The sequence below is a fragment of the Eucyclogobius newberryi genome, unplaced genomic scaffold, assembly GCF_026437365.1.
Source record: "Eucyclogobius newberryi isolate DKJ021-1_F unplaced genomic scaffold, fEucNew1.0.hap1 SCAF_6, whole genome shotgun sequence".
NCBI lineage: Eukaryota > Metazoa > Chordata > Actinopteri > Gobiiformes > Gobiidae > Eucyclogobius > Eucyclogobius newberryi.
In genome coordinates, this window is record NW_027316278.1 from 12,015,871 (window position 1) to 12,039,365 (window position 23,495).

The 23,495-nt window shown below is 41.2% G+C and overlaps 1 protein-coding gene across 1 annotated transcript; it reads left to right on the top strand.

Annotated features, from left to right (window-relative positions):
• The first annotated feature begins 6,132 nt into the window (after positions 1 to 6,132).
• On the top strand, positions 6,133 to 21,166 carry npffr1l2 (neuropeptide FF receptor 1 like 2). Its single transcript, XM_072432988.1, has 3 exons — positions 6,133 to 6,488; positions 13,395 to 13,494; positions 20,132 to 21,166. The coding sequence occupies exons 1-3, from the start codon at positions 6,146 to 6,148 to the stop codon at positions 21,150 to 21,152; spliced, it is 1,464 nt and encodes a 487-aa protein (XP_072289089.1). The 5' UTR covers positions 6,133 to 6,145; the 3' UTR covers positions 21,153 to 21,166.
• Positions 21,167 to 23,495: the final 2,329 nt, after the last annotated feature.

Below are 23,495 nucleotides of genomic sequence, written 5' to 3' on the forward strand. Positions count from 1 at the left end.
GCTCTAGTAAGTAATTTTAATATACCCTGGACATAGTATTTGTGATATGCACTCCCTGGTGGACACGTTTTTTTAGAACAACGTACTACTACTACTCATTTCCTACTGCAGCCCTCATTTCTCACTGCGGCCCTCATTTCTTACTGCGGCCCTCATTTCTTACCGCGGCCCTCATTTCTCACTGCGGGACTGTTGTTGTGACTCTGGGCCTTACAAAAATAAATTGAATTGAATTGAATTGAACTACTACTACTAACTACAAACTACAAACTACTACTACAAAATTGATTGAATTCATCAGTTGCCTCAAAATTCCCATGACAACTTGAAAGAAGGTTGTAAGAAATATTTCCAGATTTATTAAAAAACAAAGTATGTTTAAGTGTATTCACAGCGTCGTCAAACCTCATCGTTTGTCCACTGATCGTCCTTGAGACGCTTCTACCACTTGATTGGAGTCCACCTGTTGTAAATTCAGTTGATTGGACATGTAAATTACTTTTTTCAGTTTTTCAACTTGTCTTTCAGAAAGTTTAGTTTTGTAACGCTGATCACAAACACTATAAATAATAACATGTTAGACCACGGGAATAAAAGGAAATTAAAGATTTCACTGTTGATTGGTCACAGTCTCAGTAATTGTGAATAATCATTGAACTGTGATGTTTCTTCTCACAACAATCCAATCGTAACTCTAAAATGTTATATCCCTCCTGCGGCGAGTTGGCCACTGTCCAGGGTGTACCCCGCCTAAGGCCCAAAGTCACTGGGATAGGCTCCAGTCACCCGCAACCCCGAAAGGGAACAAGCGGTAGAAAATGGATCTAATAGTCTATATAAGGTCCCACAGTTAAACAGTGATGTCAGAGCACAAACCAAGCCATGCAGTTCAAGGACTGTCTGTAGAGACAGATTGTATCACGGCACAGCTCTGGAGACGGGACAGAAACATTTCTGCAGCATTGAAGGTTTTGATGAGTGAATATGTTCCGGATGCACTGTAAGTTGGTATATTAAAATACGTCTCTTTTAATTTAAAAGCTTTCATATCCCTATACGTATCCCTCCCCCCTGCTCTGTATTTACTTGGTCAAATTTTAATCAAATATTCAAATCACATCTTTCAAGCCAAACTTGCTCCTGTAACGTGGATGTTTGTGTGTATGAAAGTCTGGGATTGAGGATACGCGTTGAGGAAGCAATTTTTTCTTTTCTCAGACCAATATTAATAGCGCTTTCCACTGATTGACTTTGAATTTTAGATCTCAAATATTTCATGATATGTGAATTTAACTTTTCTTATAATAAGACAGTGAGTATACAAGCGATAGCTTATGTACCTGTTCACATGTTTTGGCGGCACGACCTCTTCCTTTGTCAGAAGCCTCTGACCAGACACAGGCCTCTCTGCTCTTGAGTGCTCAGTGTCAGAGCGTTTTAACAACTTTGCATTGTCTTAAAAAAATCAAATAAAATCTTTCTATGTGTCTTGTGGACTGATATATGACAAATTGATCCCTCATTTATCAACGTTGCGAACCATTGTCCACACACTGAAATATGCATGGGCTTCAACTATGTGGGGACCAGTCCAATTTGACCAAGTTTATCACACACACACACACACACACATTATTAATAATATTATTGTATTTGTATTTGTATTTGTATTTATATATATATATATATATATATATATATATATATATAAACTCTCACTCTCTCTTTGAGTTTTTATATATATTTTGTGGCGCGCGTGCTGGCCAATCACGTTGACACAAAGCTAATGTAGGGAAGTCTCCTCACCTGCGTCTCTCTCTTGGCTTTCACCTCTGATGTTGGCACACAAGTGGGAACTTCGAAGCAGAGCCGCCAGTTCAAAAACGTGTTAAAATGGTTTCAAACACCAAATTGCTGCCCAAACGGCTTAACACCCAGTAACATGCGCTCCACTTTTTGCGTGTAGATCACTGGCATCCTCATCTCTGCATGCGCAATCTGCATTACTCCTGGCGCGTACGATCGTTCAGTTAATTATCCTGCACTGCGCCCTGCGCATGGACCGTTCGGACCACTGCTATGCGGTGTTTCGCCTCTAGAGTGCTACAGAATCGGCCTCCCCTTCGCACTCCCCTTTTTGCCCCCTTTGTCTCCCCTTTACTTCCGATCTTCTCTCCGCTCATTACGCTCCTCCGCATTGTTGGCGCAGTTTAAAGGGCATCCAGGCGCGTTACGCGGCGCCCTGCGAACTAGTTGGGTCGCTAACGCGCACAAAGTACCCTGATATTGGACTGTCCTTTCACCTGTGCATCAAAAGTTCTCAAATATTTTTCTATTAACGGCCAGGTTTTATGTGTGAATGAGAGAGTGCATGGTTTATGGTCTGATTTTAGAATATTGGTAATTAAAATCGCGACCCTGAAAGGGAATAAGCGGTAGAAAATGGATGGATGGATGGTAATTAAAATGTGTTTAATTTCTGCCAGTCAATCAGTGGAAAGCGCTATTAATATTGGTCTGAGAAAATAAATAATGTAATTTTCATACTTCCTGTCTCTGACCAGTCAGTCCTTATAGTGGGCTAAATTTTAGTTGGGTTTCCTGGACCTTAATCAAGTGGTGTTGCATAGAATTTGGGATTGTGGGTAATTTATTGGGGAGTTAGTTATATATATATATATATATATATATATATATATATATATATATATATATATATATATATATATATTTATTTATATTTAAATATATATCAGTATGTGGCATTGAGTCGTATGCTTTCTTGTAATCAATCCAGACAGTGCTCAGATTGGTGTGTCGGGTTCTACAGTCCTGTGCGACTGTTCTGTCCACCAGGAGCTGATGTTTCGCACCGCTGATATTTTTGCAGATTCCTTTATGAACAGTGCTCATGTATTGAGCCATGTGTCCACTTATCTTAGCCGCCATTATGCCCGACAGGAGCTTCCACGTTGTGGAGAGACAGGTTATTGGCCGATAGTTGGATGGGACTGTGCCCCTTGAAGGATCCTTCTGGATCGGGATCGTCCCCCCTTCGGTTAGCCATTCAGGGTGAGTTAATTTGCAGTGTGTTCATTTGGGCTGCTAGGCGCTCGTGGAGTGAAGTGAGATTCTTAAGCCAGTATGCATGTATCATGTCAGGGCCCGGTGCTTTCCAGTATTTCATGCCTGAGACTCTTTCCTATATGTCTGCCACAGTGATGGTAACTGGATTCTGCTCAGGGATGTTGTGGTCCTCTCTCAGAGCCATCAGCCACTGTGCATCTCAGTTGTGGGATGCCTCCCTTTCCCATATGCCTTTTCAGTACTGTTCAGTTTCCAGCCTTGTCTGCTCTGCTATTATTACCCTGCCATTGAGCGTACACTTTTGCCGGTTGATACGAGAACAACCTGTCCATTCACCTGGTTTCATTCTCTAAGATAAGTTGGCACATGGATCAATACAGGAGAAAAGCACAGAGAAGGTCATTGGAAAATACACCAGAGGAGCCAAACGCCAACTCCTGGTTTACAGAACAGTCGCTCAAGACTACAGAACCGGACACACCAATCTGTGTACTGCCTGGTTTGATTTCAAGAAAGCATATATGCCACACACACGGATCGCTAAATGCTAGGAGATGTACAACATCAATAAGACTTTAAGAGCCTTTGTAGCAAACTCGATGAAGCTGTGGAAAACCACCCTAGAGACCAACGGTAAACCATTTGCACAAGTGTCCATCAAATGAGGCATATACCACTGAGTCGCCCTGTCTCCACTACTGTTCTGAACCTCCTCAGCCAAATGATCAACAAGACTAGCAAGAATACAGACAGGGATGGGGCATCGATGATGATTACAAGTGCCTTGGAATACCACAGGGTATTGGAAACCTTGAAGAGGTAACAAAGAACCCAACAATAGCCAAATACCTACAATGAGTACTGTTCACAAAAGGTTGTATCAATAAGAGATGTATAATAATGAACATCCTTCAACCATTGTACAAAGCAACCTACAGCAACAAAGCGAGTGAGTAGGGGAAATTTTTTACCATTTTATTGTAAGTGTGGCAGTATGGTCTGTATGCCACTTGGGGCTCTTCCTATTGGCTAATCACTATGGCCGTTGACCAATAAAAAGCGCTTCAGTTTTGTCATTCATCCTCTGACCTACGCACTTCCTGGGTCCTTGGGTGTTGCTCCATGTACCTCCGCTCTCCAGGTAGCTATTCGCCTTTCGATTATAAGATCTGATCATGTAGTTTTGCTCATAATTTCTGTGGTTTAGTGCTGTGGCCTGTTGCCTGGCGCCACTTTTATTAACGCTCCGATGTGATCTCTCCTGACTCGGGATTGTTGTGGTCTCGCTGTCATAGCCCCACAACGCATGGTCCTGTGCAGCTAACGTGGTACGTCCTGAGCTTGATATGTCGGTAGCCTAGTGTTCAGGTTAGCGTTAACCAGATCTCTTCCCAGATGTAACCGAGTGCATAAACTCTCTGGCGCTGCGGTGTGAGCTGGAGCCGTTGCCTTGCCCTGCCCTCTGTTTATTATGGACGTCTGTGCCCTGTGTTGTCCAGGTCCACTGAACTCCGAACTCCTTCTACATCCACGCATAATGAACTGTGATACGAACGGTGATTACCTCTACTGAATGAGCTTGTGTTGTAAAAGTATTTATTAAATTGATAGTTAAATTACATGTCTTGGAACTGGAATCTGCCTCTGTGTAATCAAGAATGAACCTGTGTGTCCTTTTAGTTACTTTTCTGGGTGCAAGCCCGGTGGCGTTGTTGGTTCTTTTCTTTTCTCTATTTAACATATAGCACCCCCCATAATGCTACATAAGCATGAAAATCCTGTAGAGAATATAAATGACCAAATGTTAGTGTAACATTTACATTTTAAATTTACTTATTTAATTGACAGTCCTCAAGACACAGCAGGGTAATTGTGCTCTGCTTGGTCCATACCAGACAGAAAGAGCCTGTTGGCTGTGTGTTGTGTTGAGCATTTGCGTCACAATGAGCCTTTATAGGTCAGTTTTGTCCACAGGTGTTAGCCGAGTTTAAGGTAAAGCTTCACCTGGGGCTAAAATGGGATTTTTTGCTTTAGCTGTTTGTAAATTAAGCCCAGGGCACCCGATCTCCACCTGTGTTGGGATTTTCTGACATTATCTCCAGAGCTAATTATAAATGTGATGCGAGTCAGACACACAGCACTGCAGGACACGGTTTCCAGGGCCACTGTAAGTTTACTTAATATGCAGGTTGAGGTTGGGCCAAGTCCAACATGCAGAGAATTACTCAGATTTGGGTTGAGCTCTACAGAACCTGCATATGAAAATATATTTATTTGGTGGTTTTCATATTCTAAAATGTACAGTTTGTCCTACACCCAGATGGGATAAAGAGCCCTGTCCCTAATGATTACATTGTATTTTCAAAAGAAATATCTGAAAGGTGATTTGTTCTCTTTAGTGTTGACAGTGATGACAGTGCGGAGTATGGGCAGGGTACACGCACGAGCAGGTGCTTGTGAAAACAACCATACACCGCGCGTGCAGGTTCACATGCAGCATTGAAACTTTCATTTGTGCTTTATAAACTTAAACATTAACATAGTGGATTCATAAAAAGAGCGAGGCAAAGAGGTCTATGGGGCTACGCCGTAACAATAGAAGTGCGGCTGGATTTAGTTTACTCACTGCAAATATTGATCACTGATGCGTAACGGTCCTCAAGTGCTTCTTCACCTGCACAATGAGAGCGAGCTGGGTTTAGGAGCAGATCACAGGTGGATCAAGGCCACTGGTAAAAAATCTTATCCAGGATGAATCAAAAACAATTCAATTCAATTTTGCCTTGGACCCCTAAATTTCTAAGTGCGCCACTGTCATTGCTGTATTACTAAGCAGTACCTTTTTCAGTCATCTCGCAATTGGGGAATCAAATACAATAAACTAAATCTCTATAACAAAAAATGTATTAACTGAATCACAATTGCAATACGTAAAACAATTGCAATTCAATATTTCTATAGTTATTCAGCCCTATGGCTAGGATAGCCATCTTTAAGAACATATTTAATTACTAATTGTTGCTATTTATTTCTATCTGCAGCTGAATTGCTGTGGATCATGGAAACATTGGACACGATGGAAGAGCAAACATTGGATTTGGACGGTTCAGCCTCCTCCCCAGCACTGATCAACTCCAGCTTTGATTCAATTATCAACATCACCAATGTCACCTTCTTTCCCTATTACCAGCACACCATGTACGTGGCAGCCACCTACATCTTGGCCTATTTCTTCATCTTCGTGCTGTGCATGGTGGGAAACATCCTGGTTTGTCTGATAGTACTGGAGAATCGCAGGATGAGGACGGTAACCAACCTATTTATTTTGAACCTGGCCATCTCGGACCTGCTGGTGGGCATTTTCTGTGTGCCCACAACATTAGTGGACAACCTCATCACAGGTAAAGCAAACATTCAGATATTTTTCAGTGACTTTCAGTGAATCCCCTATTGATTACATTGTGCTTTGCAGTGAAATTTCTAAAAGGTGAATTCTTAAATGTTTCATATGACAATTTACTTTAGTGGCTGATGGGGGTCTGAAACCTTCTATTGTTGTCAATGAAATTCATCATTGTCTTTTAATTATTCTTTTGTTTGTTTTGTTTGTAAAGACAAATAAGGTTGTTTTTACAATGACATGTTTCAGTGAGCATGTAACATGTAACCTTCCTCAGAAGTGTCCCCCGACTGCTGTAATGTGTCACCAACTGCTGTAATGTGAATCCACTCAACCATTATGAGCTATTTTTTTCATGGAATATCTTGAGGAAAAGGCCATAAAAACCGCACCACCACACATCAAACCCACCCAGTGGAAAAGGAATAGACAAAACCGGGGGAGGAAAAAGAGTGAGAATAGCCTTTCTAGACATAAACATTGAACACAAAAATTATGGAAAACTCACAACTACAGTTTATAGGACACTAACACACACAGATCAATACCTCTTTTGGACTTCAGAACATCCCACTTCACAACGTCTCTGCAGTCAGAACAGTATTAGACTGCACAAGCATCCGGCAGAGGAGAAGGACCGGCAGAGGGAGGAAGAGCACATCACACAGGCACTAAAAACCTGTTTATACCTAAAGTGGGCAGTAGAGAAGGGAAAACAACAAGTAAAACGTAAACACTAGATTAAAACAAAAAGGACCAAAACAACAAAACAAAACAGGGTTGGACTGGAAAATCAGTTTAAAGTCACAACCAATACAAAACATCAACACCATAGTGAAACCACATACAAAGTTAATATAGCTGCTTGTGAACACCAAGGACAAAATACAACCTGGTCAAAAAGGCAAAGCAATACACAAAATACCAACAACTCATCGGAGAAAAAGGAAGGCGTTTCAGTACAAGGAAAAAGGAACATTAGAAGGAACGTGAAAAACAGACTTCTACAAGACTAACAATATCAGACAACTAGAAAATAGTTTGTACTTATGTCCTTTTGTTCCAATGCTGGATTCGGAAGCAATAGAGGCACAACAACAATGAACAGAGACGAAGGAGCTTTCATGCTGTGCATGCTCTTTAAAAGTGTAATCCTGTGTCTGCCACTACAAACATAATCCAATTCATGTTTTTTTGAGAAAGGTGAACTTCCTGTAGGTGGACCTACACAAGGCCAGAGGAACACGTTACAGGGATGTGGGGGAAATAAAATGGATTTTATTCCAGGCAAATCAAAATGATCACCAAATTCAATTACCGTCCAGCACTGACACACCCAGCCCTATCCAGCACTGACACACTTTCATTTGCAGATAGACTGTGAAGCCAGAACCACTCAGGACAAGAGGTGGTTTGACTAGCAAGTCAGTTCATCCAGGCAGATGAAGAGTCGTTCTTCTGGAGTAGAGAGTTCCTCAGACAGTTGAGGATCATCAGGCTCTAAGGGTCAGGGCCGTGAGATGGTGCATCTAAGGTGCAGTTGGCACTGGAGCAGCATCAACAGTGTCTGAAACAGTAGCACTCCCAGAGAGGAGTGGAAGAAGGAGAAAAACATGTGAACAGCAATGAACAAACACAGGTGAACTCAAATATGAACTATTGTTGATAGGGAAAGTAGTCTTTATCAGAAGATAGAGCTCACGCTGCCATACTTCCCCCAGCATAGTTGTCCCTACTTAGGGCAGCGTAGCTGGGAATCTGTAGGTCTTTCTGTTCCTAACTGGCCTGACTATAAGCAATTTCAAAGAGGAACGTTTTAAGCCTGGTCTTAAATGAAGAGTCTGTATTAGCCTCTTTAACATCAAAACATTTGAACTTTAACACAAGTTTTGCGTGCAAAAGTATTTCGTCCCGGTGAATATTTTATGGAACTGCATTTCTCTGTAATTACTATTGAGTGTCTTTTGGGGTATGTTCATTCCCATTATTCATTGCAAAACAGCTCAAGCTCAGTCAAATTGGTGGAGAGCAAACAGTTATTTTTCAGATATTTCCACGGATTCTCAATTGGAATTTGGTTTGGACTTTGATTGGGCAATTCTAACAAATGAAGATGTTTCGTTTTAAACCATTTAAATATAGCTCTGGCTTGACGTATGGGGTCATTGTCCTGCTGAAGGGGAACCTCCGCCCCAGTCTCAAGTCTTTTGCAGATGCCAATTGTATTTGCAGACTTCAGACTTCAGACACGACACGGACAGCTGTGTCCTGCAGAAGTTCTCTGACGACTCTGCCATCATCGGACTCATCAGGGACGACGATGACGCGGAGTACAAAGGACTGGCGCAGGACTTTGTGGACTGGTGTCAGCGGAACCACCTCCTCATCAACGCGGGGAAGACCAAGGAGATGGTGGTGGATTTCCGCAGACGCCACCCCACTGCCCCCTCACCAGTGAACATCCAGGGACGGGACATTGAGAGAGTGGACTCATACAAGTACCTGGGTGTTCATCTGAACCACAAACTGGACTGGACTCATAACACAGACGCACTGTACAGGAAGAGCCAGAGTCGGCTCTACCTCCTGAGGAGACTCAGGTCTTTTGGAGTGACAGGGCCACTCCTGAAGACCTTCTACGACTCTGTGGTGGCATCAGCTCCTGTACGGTGTGGCCTGCTGGAGCAGCAGCATCACAGAGAGGGAGAGGAAGAGACTGGACAAAGTCATCAAGAAGTCCAGCTCCGTCCTGGGCTGTGCTCTGGACTCGGTGCAGGAGGTGGGGGACAGAAGGATCCTGGCTAGATTCACATCTATGCTGGACCATGAGTGTCGCCCCCTGCAGGACACTCTGTCCGCTCTGGAGAGCAGCTTCAGTGAGAGACTGATCCACCCTCGCTGTGTGAAGGAGACGTTTCACAGGTCTTTCCTTCTGCTGCTGTCAGACTTTACAATAATCACTGTTAGCCCTGAACGCGTGTATACTGTGCAATCATGACTTAACTATGTCCAATACTGACTTAATCATCAATGAATCAATGAATGAATGAATCAATAAATGAATGAATGAATGAATCAATCAATCAATCAATCAATCAATTAATCAATCAATAAACAATCAATCAACCTTTATTTATAGAGCCTTTTACAACACAAAGTGACCAAAGTGCTTCACAATAAAATCAAGGTAATACAAAATACAGAACTAAATAAAAACAAACTGTACAAAATAAAGTGTCATTACATTACAGTGTTAAAAGCCAGTCTGAATAAATACGTTTTTAGCCTAGATTTAAAAAGGTTAAATCTGTGATGGTGCATGTCGGGGGGGCAGTTTGGGTCTGGGACCAGCAACAGAGAAGACTCAATCACCCCAGTGTTTAAGTCTGGCTCTGGGGACGTCCAGTATATGATTTGATGACCATAGAGCCCTGCTTGGGTTTCAGACAGACAGGAGCTCAGCCAGATAAAGTGGTGCCAGGCCATTTAAAGCTTTAAAAACAAAAAGTAAAATTTAAAAATCAATTCTAAAAGAAACAAGAAGCCAGTGAAGAGTAAAAAGAACCGGGGTGATGTGGTGACGTCTGGGTTTGTTGGTTAAAAAACGCGCCGCAGCGTTTTGTACAAATTGAAAGGCGGCTGAGGGCGACACCGACATAAAGTGCGTTGCAATAATCTATTCTTGAGCTGAAGCATGAATAGTCCTCTCAAGGTTGGTGCGATTTAAAAAAAGGCTCGACTTTAGCTGATATAAACTTGCTCTAACCACACTGTCAATTTGTTTTTGCATTTTAAAATTGTTGTCAAAAACAACCCCGAGATTCTTTACGGTCGATTTCATCATGGAAGACAAGTTATCGGAATTAGACAGCACAGAATCACCAAATAAAATGTACTCGGTCTTCTTTTCATTTAAATAAAGGAAATTCTGCCCTAACCATGTCTTTATGTCTGTGATACAATCAGTCAAAGATTGAAGAGCATCACTTTTGTCAGGAAGGAGAGGAAGGTAAATCTGCAGATCGTCTGCATAACAGTGAAACGATAAACGGTGCCTGGCTATAATTGACCCCAGTGGCAACATATATAGCGAAAAAAACATGGGGCCCAAAATAGAGCCCTGGGGCACTCCACAGACCAGCGAGGCAGCAGAGGAGGACAGGTCCCCAATCATGACCAAATCTTCTGTTGGTCAAATAAGACATTCATGTGCAATACTGTCATATTCATACGCAATACTGACATATTCATACGCAATACTGTCATATTCATGTGCAATACTGTCATATTCATGTGCAATAATGTCATATTCATGTGCAATACTGTCATATTCATGTGCAATAATGTCATATTCAAGTGCAATACTAAATAAGAGTGTTTACTTTTGCCACTATTGTTGTTATTATTTTTGTCTTATGTTATTTTATTTTTTATTTCTATTCCTTATTAAGAATATGAGAGGTTTTTGTTTTTAAGAGTTTTGTTTATAAGAGTTTTTCTATTAAGAGTGTTTTTTAAAGCTTTTTCGGTTCTTACTTACTTTTGTATCTACTTGCGTGCAACACCAGAATGTCCCCATTGTGTGGACAAATATAGGCTATCTTATCTTTCTTATCCTTCTATATTGTTCAAGCTCGTTGAAATGTACATGGCATTGCGGTCTCAAGCCTTTCCCTCTGGTGTGATATAGATGAGAACAAGAGAATCACCTTGAGGAATAAAAGCTTGAACAATCTGCTTTGTGATTGCCAGAGCTGCTCAATGTTCAATATACATATGGATACACATAGAAGCATCTGTCCATCCTCTGCGTTGGTCTGTCTGCCAAATGTCTGTTGTTGTCCTTGGTCTGTAAGCCACTCAGTGAAACATGCATTGTTGACTTGTTTGTGCACATGAAGATTTTATTTTGTTGCATGACAATGTCTAAATCGTGCCAAACTCCTCCATGTGCAGTATGATCGCGTGGCTGCAGTATAAGATAAGATATTCCTTTATTGTCCCACATGGGGAAATTTCATTGATGCAACACAGGTAGATACAGAGGTAGATACAGAAGAAAAGAACAGATCACTTACAGGAAGTTTGAAAAACACTCTCAGTAGAAGATCTATTAACAAAAACTCCCATAGACAAAACCTCCCGTTACCCAACAAGGGATGGAGGGGAAAAATAATAAAGATAAAAATAAATAAATAAATAAATAAATGAATAAATACATAAATACCATTGCATGTGATCCCGACAGTAATTGCACATGAATATGTGTCACGACGACACATGGATTGCACATGAATTTCACAGTAATTGCACATATGACAGAATTGCACATGGTTAGGTCAGTATTGCGAGTGTTCAGGACTAACAGTGTTTGTTATAAAGTCTGACAGCAGCAGGAAGGAAAGACCTGCGAAACTGATTGGATGAAAGGGTGAAATGTCCTTCAGAACGTCATGGTTAGGTTAGAAAGTTCAACTGCCCAAATATAAATACTACCAGTTCTAATCCAAACGCTATATGCCAACTGAATCCTCTTCACATTCAGATGTCACATTCTTTGTTAATTTGGTAAAAAACAAATCAGACTGCACGATTTGTATGATCGCGCGACTGCAGTGTGATCGCCCGACTGCTGTGATCGCCCGACTGCAGTGTGATCGCCCGACTGCTGTGATCGCCCGACTGCTGTGATCGCCCGACTGCTGTGATCGCGCGACTGCAGTGTGATCGCCCGACTGCTGTGATCGCCCGACTGCTGTGATCGCGCGACTGCAGTGTGATCGCGCGACTGCAGTGTGATCGCCCGACTGCTGTGATCGCGCGACTGCAGTGTGATCGCCCGACTGCTGTGATCGCCCGACTGCAGTGTGATCGCCCGACTGCTGTGATCGCGCGACTGCAGTGTGATCGCCCGACTGCATTGTGATCGCCCGACTGCAGTGTGATCGCCCGACTGCTGTGATCGCCCGACTGCAGTGTGATCGCCCGACTGCTGTGATCGCCCGACTGCTGTGATCACCCGACTGCTGTGATCGCCCGACTGCTGTGATCGCGCGACTGCAGTACGATCGCGCGACTGAAGTACGAACGCGCGACTGCAGTGTGATCGCCCGACTGCAGTGTGATCGCCCGACTGCTGTGATCGCGCGACTGCAGTACGATTGCGCGACTGAAGTACGAACGCGCGACTGCAGTACGATCGCGCGACTGCAGTGTGATCGCCCGACTGCAGTGTGATCGCCCGACTGCAGTGTGATCGCCCGACTGCAGTGTGATCGCCCGACTGTAGTATGATCGCGCAGGTCAACATTCATCACTCCGTACAGTCAGTACAGTGTGAACAGGTCAACATTCATCACTCCGTACAGTCTGTACAGTGTGAACAGGTCAACATTCATCACTCCGTACAGTCTGTACAGTGTGAACAGGTCAACATTCATCACTCCGTACAGTCTGTACAGTGTGAACAGGTCAACATTCATCACTCCGTACAGTCTGTACAGTGTGAACAGGTCAACATTCATCACTCCGTACAGTCCGTACAGTGTGAACAGGTCAACATTCATCACTCCGTACAGTCCGTACAGTGTGAACAGGTCAACATTCATCACTCCGTACAGTCCGTACAGTGCGCACACACCCATTGTGAGCTCGGACCCTCCTCGTATAAGATTCAATTGTTTGAGTTTGGCAGTCATTTGGAACAACTTAAAATCATACAAAATTGCAACCCATGGGCTTTTTGTCAGTCTACCTCTTAGTCAGAGAATTACAAGCACAAAGAGATGAATGAAGCAACATAAAACAGGTCAAATATCCTGATCTTGCTTTAGTTTAGAGTCTAGTGTCCCATGTGGCTCACATAGGCTATGGTCAGTTGTTTTATTTTGTGTGTTGTGTTTTTCAGGCTGGCCCTTCTCCAGTTCGGTGTGTAAAATGAATGGCTTCATGCAGGGCGTCTCTGTGTCTGCCTCTGTCTTCACTCTGGTGGCTATTGCAATTGAAAGGTGAGTGCTGGTTATAAGAATTATCTTATGAGGTTATTTTTTATTACTCCATCACATGTCAAAGTCAGTTGAGAAGGACATCCAAGGTCAAATAAAATGGACCTCATTCATGAAGTGTTCTTACACAAAAAAAATTGGCCTGTGACGACTTTATTCTCATAATATTACAATTATGACTTTTAATCTTGAAAAATTATTACTTTCAAAGATTTTTCTGACTTTGAATTTTTCTCATAAGATTGCAACTTAAATGTCAAAATGTTATGACTCGTATGAAGGACTTTTTTCTGGCTTTGACTTCAATCTCGTAAAATCATGACTTTAATGTCAAAATGTCGTAGTGCCCGCAATTGTTTTGAATTTAGGTTGGCCCTTAAACTGTTGTAATACATTGACATTTTAGTTTCAAAATAATTTTTGATAAAACCTTCAATACTCTTATTCAGTCTAACTTTAATAGTTAATTTGTCCATTGCAACAATGAATAAATATGGGGACATTGGGCCACCTTGTTTTAGGCCTCTTAACAGGAGGTAATGACTCAGAAATATATTTATTTTTGATGATTCTACAGTCTGTTTTATTATACAGTGTTTCAACCCACTTTATCAAGGAATCACCAAAATTAAAATAAGAAAGGCTTTAATAAATAAAATCCAAACTTATCTTATCAAATGCCTTTTCTAGATTGTAATTCTCAATTATTTCCTGGATCTTCCGGATATTACCAATATTTCTGTCAATGTCCAGTCGTTACCATGACAACACTGTTATGGCTCATCAAGCGTCTTTATTACTGTTCATCATGCATCTACAACTCTTGATTCATATAGTTATATAAGTTTATCTACTGCAAGGCGGCCTTTTTGTTCTTTTCCCTGTCCTTTTCAATTTTGAGACGTGGTAAGTATGGTCAAATGTTTTTTCATCAACCTGAATTAGCGCACATGTTTTTGAGCCATATCGTGCAACATTTTCCGATCCACAGGAGTAAACGTAGTGTTTTCATCAGTTTCATCAGTTTCACTCCCGAAAGCGTTTGGACCCTCTTTTCGGCATGAGAGCAGTTCAAATGACAGGCAAACACATTATTGACAATTTAAAACGATGTGGTAGTTTTTTCAAGGAACACTTTTCAGATTGAAAGCCATCAGCAGAAACAGCTTGAGCTCTCTTTGTGAATATGTCGGTGTAATCCCTCATTCGTCCAGGCATGTTCCATAGTAGAAAAAGCTTCAGTTTTAGTCATCTGGACTCAGTTTGAAAAAAAAGACGTTTCGACTCTCATCCAAGAGTCATTGTCAATAAAAGAATTTAGATCGAGAACTCCGATATTAATACTGTTCTGTGGTAAGACCCGCCCATTGGGCGGAGCCTTCCTGAAGTAGAAAGAGTTGTTTGTTTCAACAGAAACTCCCCCCTTGTATCTACCGAGCCTATTCAGAATTTTAATGGGCTATTAGAATCCTCTTTGTCTTTGTGAGACCCTGGCTCAACCACCCTGAGTACCTGATTAGCATCTAAATGTCCTGGCCCTGGTCCTCTACCTTTCCAGGGGTTCAGTATTCCATTATAGATACCAGGAAGATTGAATCTTAACCCTCCATTTCTGTTTAAAGAAGGTCTTTCTTTTATAACAAAAATAGCTTCCTTGACTCCTCTTTCAAACCATCTTTTCTCCCTGCTTAAAACCTTCACCTCACCGTCTTCAAACGAGTGATTAGAGGCTTCAAGATGGAGATGCACGGCGCTCTGAGGTCCTGAACTTGTATTTCTTCTGTGCTGATAGAGCCTCTTGTGTAGAGGCTGTTTAGTCTCACCTATGTAACGTTCTTTACAGCTTTGGAAAGGTAGAGGACCAGGACAAGGACATTTAGATGCTAATCAGGTACTCAGGGTGGTTGAGCCAGGGTCTCACAAAGACAAAGAGGATTCTAATAGCCCATTAAGATTCTGAATAGGCTAGCTCGGTAGATACAAGGGGGGAGTTTCTGTTGAAACAAACAACTCTTTCTACTTCAGGAGGCTCCTCCCAATGGGCGGGTCTTACCACAGAACAGTATTAATATCGGAGTTCTCGATCTAAATTCTTTTATTGACAATGACTCTTGGATGAGAGTCGAAACGTCTTTTTTTTCAAACTGAGTCCAGATGACTACAACTGAAGCTTTTTCTACTCTCTTTGTGAAGTAATCTGTAAACCATTTTTTAGAATTTGTATCAAACCCAAAAGCATCCAGACGGTCCAAGAGAATACAGTGATCCACTCAATCAAAGGCCTTTGACCAATCAACAAACCAGCAGCACATTCTTCATGATTGTCTTATTCAACAGCAATATCATGTATAACTGTGGCAGCAGCTGTAATAGTGCTATGCCCAGGTCTAAATCCAGACTGGTAGTGATTTAAAATTGAATATTTGGTAAAGAAAGCACGCACCTGGTTACTTATTAGCTTCTTCAACAGTTTTTTAGGCAGGATAATTTTGAGATTGGACGGAAATTATTCCAATCATTTTTCTGGCCTTCTTTGTGCAAAGGAGAACAAAAGCAGTTTTTCATAGTAATGGGATACTTTCAGTGTGAATTGTGAGATTAAAAACATGAGTTAAACAATTTACTATTCATGGGGCTGATAACAAAAGTAACCTATGTTCGAGGGCGTCAGCTCCAATGGACTTTTTTGGATCTATGGAGAGCAACATATTTACTACTTCAAACTGTGTAAAGGGCTTAAGGGAAATACTTGATCAACAGGTCTATTCTCATGTATTTGGGTAACAGCAACAGATGGAGCAGCAGCATCAAAGATATTTTTAGTGTCAGAAAAGTGCTGATTAAACACATCACAAATATCTTTTTTTGTCATCAAGCTGATTAAAGAGGGAGTAGAATTTTACGATAAGGATTTAACCGTTTGCCAACATTTTGCAGAATTGCCCTGTGATTCGGTGAAAGTATTGACATAGTAAGATATGTTTGGCTTTACAAAAAGTAGAAACATATTTATTGCATTTGTGACGAAACTGCTCCGAATCTGCTGCTGATTTGGTTTCCTTGGCTTCTGCCCAGGCTTTGTCACGCTCTCGAGATAATGCTGCGATGTTTGGACAGAACCAGGGATTATTCTTAGTTTTGACCCTGACTATTTTAAGAAGCGCATGTTTACCAGTAATATCATTCAATGTTTTAATAAAAAAAAGTCCAGTACTGTGTTGGGTTCTGGAATACTAGTGGTAAAACCAATGTCACTATAGAACAGATCAGACAGAAATGCTTGTTCATTGAAACGCTTATAGGACATTTGAACAGTTATATTTGATTTGGATTTAAAACATATAGTGTTCCGCACACACCCAATAGGACTGTGGTCACTAAAATCAAGAAGAAAGACACCACTACATCGGTAATTCTGAGGCTTGTTGCTTAAGATAATGTCCAGTAACGTTGCTTTAAGTGGATCTTTAGGGTCCGGTCGGAGGGAGCAGTAATAAGTTGTGTGAGGTTTAATTCATTACAATAGTTTTTTTTAGACTGTCAGAAGTTTTGGACAACCAATCCATGTTCATGTCACCTAAAACAAGAATTATCAAAAGTGGAGAGGAAGACTAAAAAAAAGTCCTCTCGCTCACCGAAAGGTGCAGATGGAGGACGATTAAACCTTCAACTGTCATTTTACCTGTATTATTTTTACCCAAACCCACCTCTAGAACTATGTATTCAAAACTTTATGACTTAGAGACTTTGGAATTTACAGTAAAACAAGATTTTATAAATATTGCTAATCCACCTCCTTTATTGGGTACATCACAATGGAATAATTTATAATTGTCCAATGAAATATCAGCGTCTGAGATCCTGGGGGTTAACCACGTTTCAGAGAATACAAATATATCAGGATTTGCTTGTTTTGCCCACTCTAATAAAATCTATTTTTGATTGAAGACTTTGCACTTTCATGTGAATAATTCAAAGACATTTTTTAAATTTAAATGTTGATAAATTGAAGAAAGTGTTTAGAACATTATCAGATTGAGTATTTGACATGGGCTGGTTTTTAACAGGTTTAATGCTGATAAAATATGATTTGGAGTTTTTTTCGGTCTGTTTTGACTCTGTTCCATTTATTATTCACAACACATTGTTTCTTGAGTTCTTTCCTTTCCCATTTGCATAGGTGCAATAGAGTGTTGGGCAGGTTGAGTCCCTGACACTAATGTTCTGCTTGTAATCCTGACTGGTATCTTCAGAGGTCCATGAGTATTTGAAGTCACAATACCTGATTGTCACACCTGATTGACTGTTGCAGATGCAAGAGTGAGGTCGATGTTAAGAGAGAAGACAAGATCCATACATATTTGAATGAAGTCAATCACGTTTGAACAGTGAAAGTCGTTTGAAAAAAGCCGCAAAATTGTCCACATATGGAATTTGCTTGGCACCACAGTATAACTTAAGCCAAACATGCAACTGTCTGAGGTGACTGAACTTCACGTCTCCAAAGCGGGCGCTGGCAGTGGACCTGAGATTACACACAGTTTTCCAGTGCTTTTCACAGTGTTGATCTGGGAGATCTTTTAATTTCTCTGATTGCTGTAATTTTAAATTGTTTGTGCCAACATGAACGACCACAGAGGACACAAACGGGTGATGATCCAGGATGATTGCAGCAGTGGTGTTTATGTCCTGCACGAGGGCACCAGGATGATAGGAGATGTAGCCCTAGTACTAGTAGACGAGTACTGTGGGTTTCTGTGTGCAGCCTGATGCCACAGCAGCGCCTCCCCCACGGTCCCACCAGCTCAGCCGTCTTATTCTGGAGAGATCTCACGTTTCCCATGACGATGGCGGGGAGAACAGGTCTGAAGCATCTTTTCCCGTAGTGTACGTTCTGCTTTCAAGCCTCTGCTTGTCTTGTGAAGCGCCTCTGCTGGGATCTCGTGTCAGTCCTGGGGGAAAACTACCGCGCTCTGAAGCTCCAGCAGCTGTTCCTTTGTGTAGACAAGCACAGGCCCTGGGGGCGTGGAGCCAACGCTACGATGACGAGATATCAATCATCAATAAATCAAAAAGAATGAATTTTCCAAATGAGAAAAGTTCTCTTACATCATCACTTTTATTTTCGTGGTCAATGCCACATTTTTTTTTTACACATTTTCAAATACATTGTTTTTAGCAGTTATAATAGGTATTAGTGGCCTACAAAACATCAAAATGTATGTTTTATGATCATAGAGGAGCTAAAATTGTAATAAAACAGTTTGGCACAGTTGGCACATATTTGGATCACTTGTTCCGAATATACTTTTTGATACAAAAAGGTCAACAGCACCAAAATGCCTGTTCCTAGAGATCTGAAACTTTACACAGTTGTTGTCAACAAGATAAACATCATGTACAGTGAACAGCATATGCACACAATGAAGTATGTCATGCTTAGGACCATTACAAATTAACAATATTCAGACTAAAAAAGGATGTTTTGTTTATGTTTGGGCTTCTGTAGTGTAAGTTCTGAAGCCCTGACAGTGTTCATCTGCAGAAACTAGAAGGCCTAAGCTTTCTAATGATGCATCACACTTGCATGTGGAACATAAGATCCTCTTTTAATAAGCAATGCCATTTGGGTCCAACCATTGCGCACAGGGCGAAATAGTAACAGGTTTTAAAGCCTATACATCAGAACTTTCAAGTGGAAATTGTACATATGTATTAACAATTTGAGCAGCCACTCTGATTACATTAAGGGTAAATGGGATTGAGATGGTAACTTTTTTCTGGATGATGAAGAGTGGGAAAGTATATGTACATCTCAGTGGAAAACCACAAAATCCAATATTTGGAGAGAATTCTGTTGGAAAACTGTGTCTCGCTGTCAAACACCATGTCAAGGTGCTTATTACTCACAGGGAAATGCAGAATGTTGGAGTGGATGTGGCAGGCAGCCTGGATGCAAATCACTATCATGTGTGATTGAGATCAACAAAGCCTTAAAGACAATGTATGACATCACCATTCCAATGGGCCTCAGGACTCCACAATTGGCAGCTTTCTCTAGAGCATTTTCATGGCTGCAGCAAAAAAAGCTCTTACAAAAATGGATGACACAAAATTCCCCGACGACCAAGGACTGGACTGATATTATATTGGGCATTCATAATACGGAAAAAAATACATTCGGACTTTGGACAAAATGGGACTTCAAATTGGGACTTTTGCTCAGGGCTGCCTGTGGCCTATGGCTATGCCATACATTTTATTCTTTCTCTTTTTATGATTTGCTGGATGTCTTTTTTTGGTGGTGGAAAAAAGGGGTGAAACTAAACAAAACCATAAATATTGTCTTTACCTGTTGTGTGGATGTGAAATATTTAATTTGACACAATTAAGTACAAAAAAACATTTGGGGGGATTTTTTTTTGCTTTTTTTTGTTTTTTTTTTGTGTGTGAATGATTTGGTTTTGCCAAGACAACATCCATCCGTTTATTAATTTATTTACCTCATTATTTTTCTTGATTAAGAAAATCATAGAAGAAAGGAAGTTTGGTAAACTGAAATACAATAGCCCGTATCTCTTTCTCGCAAAACAAAATACAGAATTTTAGCCTAAATTACTTTTTTTTGTGTGTGTTGCAGGTTTCGTTGTATAGTGTACCCTCTGTTGCCAAAACCCAGCATCCTGATCTCAAAAGTGGCCATAGTCCTGATCTGGGTTCTTGCTGTGGCCATCATGATTCCCACAGCGATGGCTCTCACTGTGGAGCAAGTCCCAAACCACTACATGATTCTCAACAACGACTTCAACAACACCATCCCCCTCTTCTCCTGCTACGAAAACTTCACCAACCCCAAAATGAGGAAAGTCTACACCGCTGTCCTGTTCACGCACATATACTTGCTGCCGCTCACTTTCATCACGCTAATGTACGGTAGCATTGGTGTGAAGTTGTACTCTTCCGTTGTGGCTCACCGTGAACCGCAGCTTGCTAACCACAACGCCCAGGTCCGCTGTAGACGAAACGGACAACATATGATCTCTCAGAAGAAAATTAGAGTGATTAAAATGCTAATTGTCGTGGCACTGCTGTTTCTTCTGTCTTGGTTGCCACTGTGGACGTTATTAATGATGGCCGATTATGCAGGATTGGACAGGGACCAAATAGATTTACTTACCAGCTACATTTTCCCTTTTGCACACTGGCTAGCCTTCGCCAACTCCAGCGTTAACCCCATTATTTACGGCTATTACAATGAAAACTTCAAAAGAGGCTTTCAAGCTGTGTGCAAGTCCAAATCGTTTTGCTGCTGGGTACAGTGCAGAGTCTGTGGATTGTGGAGGAGAGTGGGATGCTGGGGGAGGAGGAAGAACAAAAAAGCCGAGCAAACTAATGGAGGGAGCGCCAACTCAAAAGACGGGACGCACAATCACCTCGTCATGGGCACACGAAACAGGGTGCACAATGACGATAAGCTGACAGACTCGGCCGAATCGAACAGGAGCGTGCGGGTGGATTGCGTGGTGGTCCACTCGGACAAAAGCAGTTTGGAATTGGGGGCGTTGCACAAGCAAGTCGCAGTCAACAGTCAAGAGCCCACAGAATCCCAAATCCCAAAAAGCTCGCTCGGGTTGTCAGTCTATCAGGCCTGGGACAACTAAGAACATATACTGTTGTTATGAGATTTAGCCATTGGATGTTCCATATTTTGCCAGGCGGATTTGTTTTTGGTAAAGTTATGTTGCTGTCTAAATGTAAAAACTACCTGGAGTTTGAGTAATCCTTAGCTTAGGCTCTCGCTCCATCGAGAGCTGAAAAATGACCTCCTCTCTTTCTCCAGGGAGGACTCCTCAGATGTTTTAAAGTCCACATCAAGTGATCGACCCTTTAAAATGTCGATAAGTCAGAAATGGAGGCAAAATGAAGAAGACCAGAATACATTTTAAATCATTAAATGGCATCTGATCTAACCATTCAAACTAAATAAAGCAACAATTCATTTATTTTGTTTGCTTCGCTATTAAAAAGGATGAAAACATCTAATTTTCTAGCCTTGAAAAAATACAAAAAATACAGAGGATTCAATATTTCTGTATTTCCCGTAAAACCTAAAAATCAGCACTGTGCCTTCATCAAACAGGAGATAAATGTATTATTGACATGTGCAACCTATAATTAAATAAGTACATTTCTTTAAACCAGCCTTGATATCACACATGTATGTGACTTGTTTTCATTTGCCCAAACTACATTAATGTGTCTGTCTTTGTGGTATTCTGTGGCTAATCCAGTTTCTCCATTCAAAGGGCATGATGTTCCACTTCACTTTTGCCTTCATTTCTGAATTTAGAATGTATTTGGGGTTTTCTAACTACTTTTGCCCATGTGCACTATTTAGGTAAAATGTAAAATATTTCTACATGGTCTGCACCTCATGTACACTGATTCCAGTGCTGGTGCAGTTCAGGACCTGTGCAGGTCATTTGCATATTGCCTGTTTTATCCACCAGCTTTGGTGCACTGCGGTCCGTTTTTGACAAATTCACGTGGTTTCGTGCGAGAACACTTACGGCAAAGATAGACTTCTTGGGTATTCTTTCCGCAGACCCGTGCAGCTCCTGGACCCGTCAGTGCTCAGCTGTTAGTGTAACACAGCACATTCATTTGAACCACTTGCGGCACCTGCTTGGCTCACTTTTGGCTCCCTGAATGTTTTGAATGAGATCATTGGACAAGAAAGAACGCAGACTTCAGCGATACGAGATGCCCAAACCAGATAAAAAGAGAAAAAAGATATCTCACCAAATGCTAACTTGATCTTGTGGCCGCTGTTTCATACAGTGGTGGTAACTTTAATGAACAGACAGACAAATCAAAGCAAACGCATGTTTGTAAAGGTCATGATAGAAAATATTATCATTTTAAAACATGAGAGGTGCAGAGAAGTTAAATAAATGCAGAAAAAGCTGGCGCTAAACCGGAAGTAGTTGTGTGTTTACTGTAGTTTTAGCCACGTCTCACAGCGCCACAAAATAGGAAAATACTGAACTTCTTTTAGTGAAGGCATGGTGATGCATTCCACCATGAAACTTACCATCCCAAACCGGTCTAAAGGAACCAGTCTGGGGGGCTAGAGCCAGCTGTGACTATATAGATAGTGCTCCAGGTTTTCCTCTGATAAAATCCACATAGGAATCATGCCCAACTTCCTCACCTTTGTCGCCACTTTTAATGTTTAATGTTTTAATTTCAGAAAATCCTGAGTGAATTAGTAGGATTCACATGACGCTGCTTAACCACTGAAAAGTCAGTGAACACTGACCTATTGTGAATTACTGACAGCACTTTCTCTTGACAGTTGTACCCACGGTCTCTGCTTTGTCACTCTCCATTTGAAGTGAAGCTACTCTGACATTCTAAATCCCTCACAACTGAGAAAGTGGTGTAGTGTGTCCTCATCTAGTATTTACCAGGATCAGCATAACATGGGAACGAAAAATGCATATGTAGAAATTGACAAAATGGCTGTGAGAATGAGGCAAGATTTAGAGCAGTCGGTGTTTCTCCAGCTGTGCTATTATATCCGTGAAATTTTGAGTCTGAAAATCAATCCACAGCTTTTTCTGGCACAGAGCCAGTCCTATTGTGAGTTTAATAGGCTGTAATAAATGAGCTAATTATATCAGTGTTAATGAGTGGAGCTGGGTGGACAAGTGTTATAGACGTCAGCGACAAGAAAACAATGAGATAATGACCAAATTACCAAAGCTTCATAACATATTTACTTAATATCACTAAATGGGGGGGTGCATTTATCATTACAGTACGTTCAGTCAAAGGTTAGAGTAGTGTAAAGGTTCTCTGTGTTAGAATGCTTTTCTTCTACAGGATATTGGGTTTGCTTTTATGGGCTCAGAGGAGCTCACCTGCAAGCAAAAGGAACATCAGGAAATCACAATGTTGAGTTGATCAATTTTAATCACATTTATGTGTAAATATTAGTT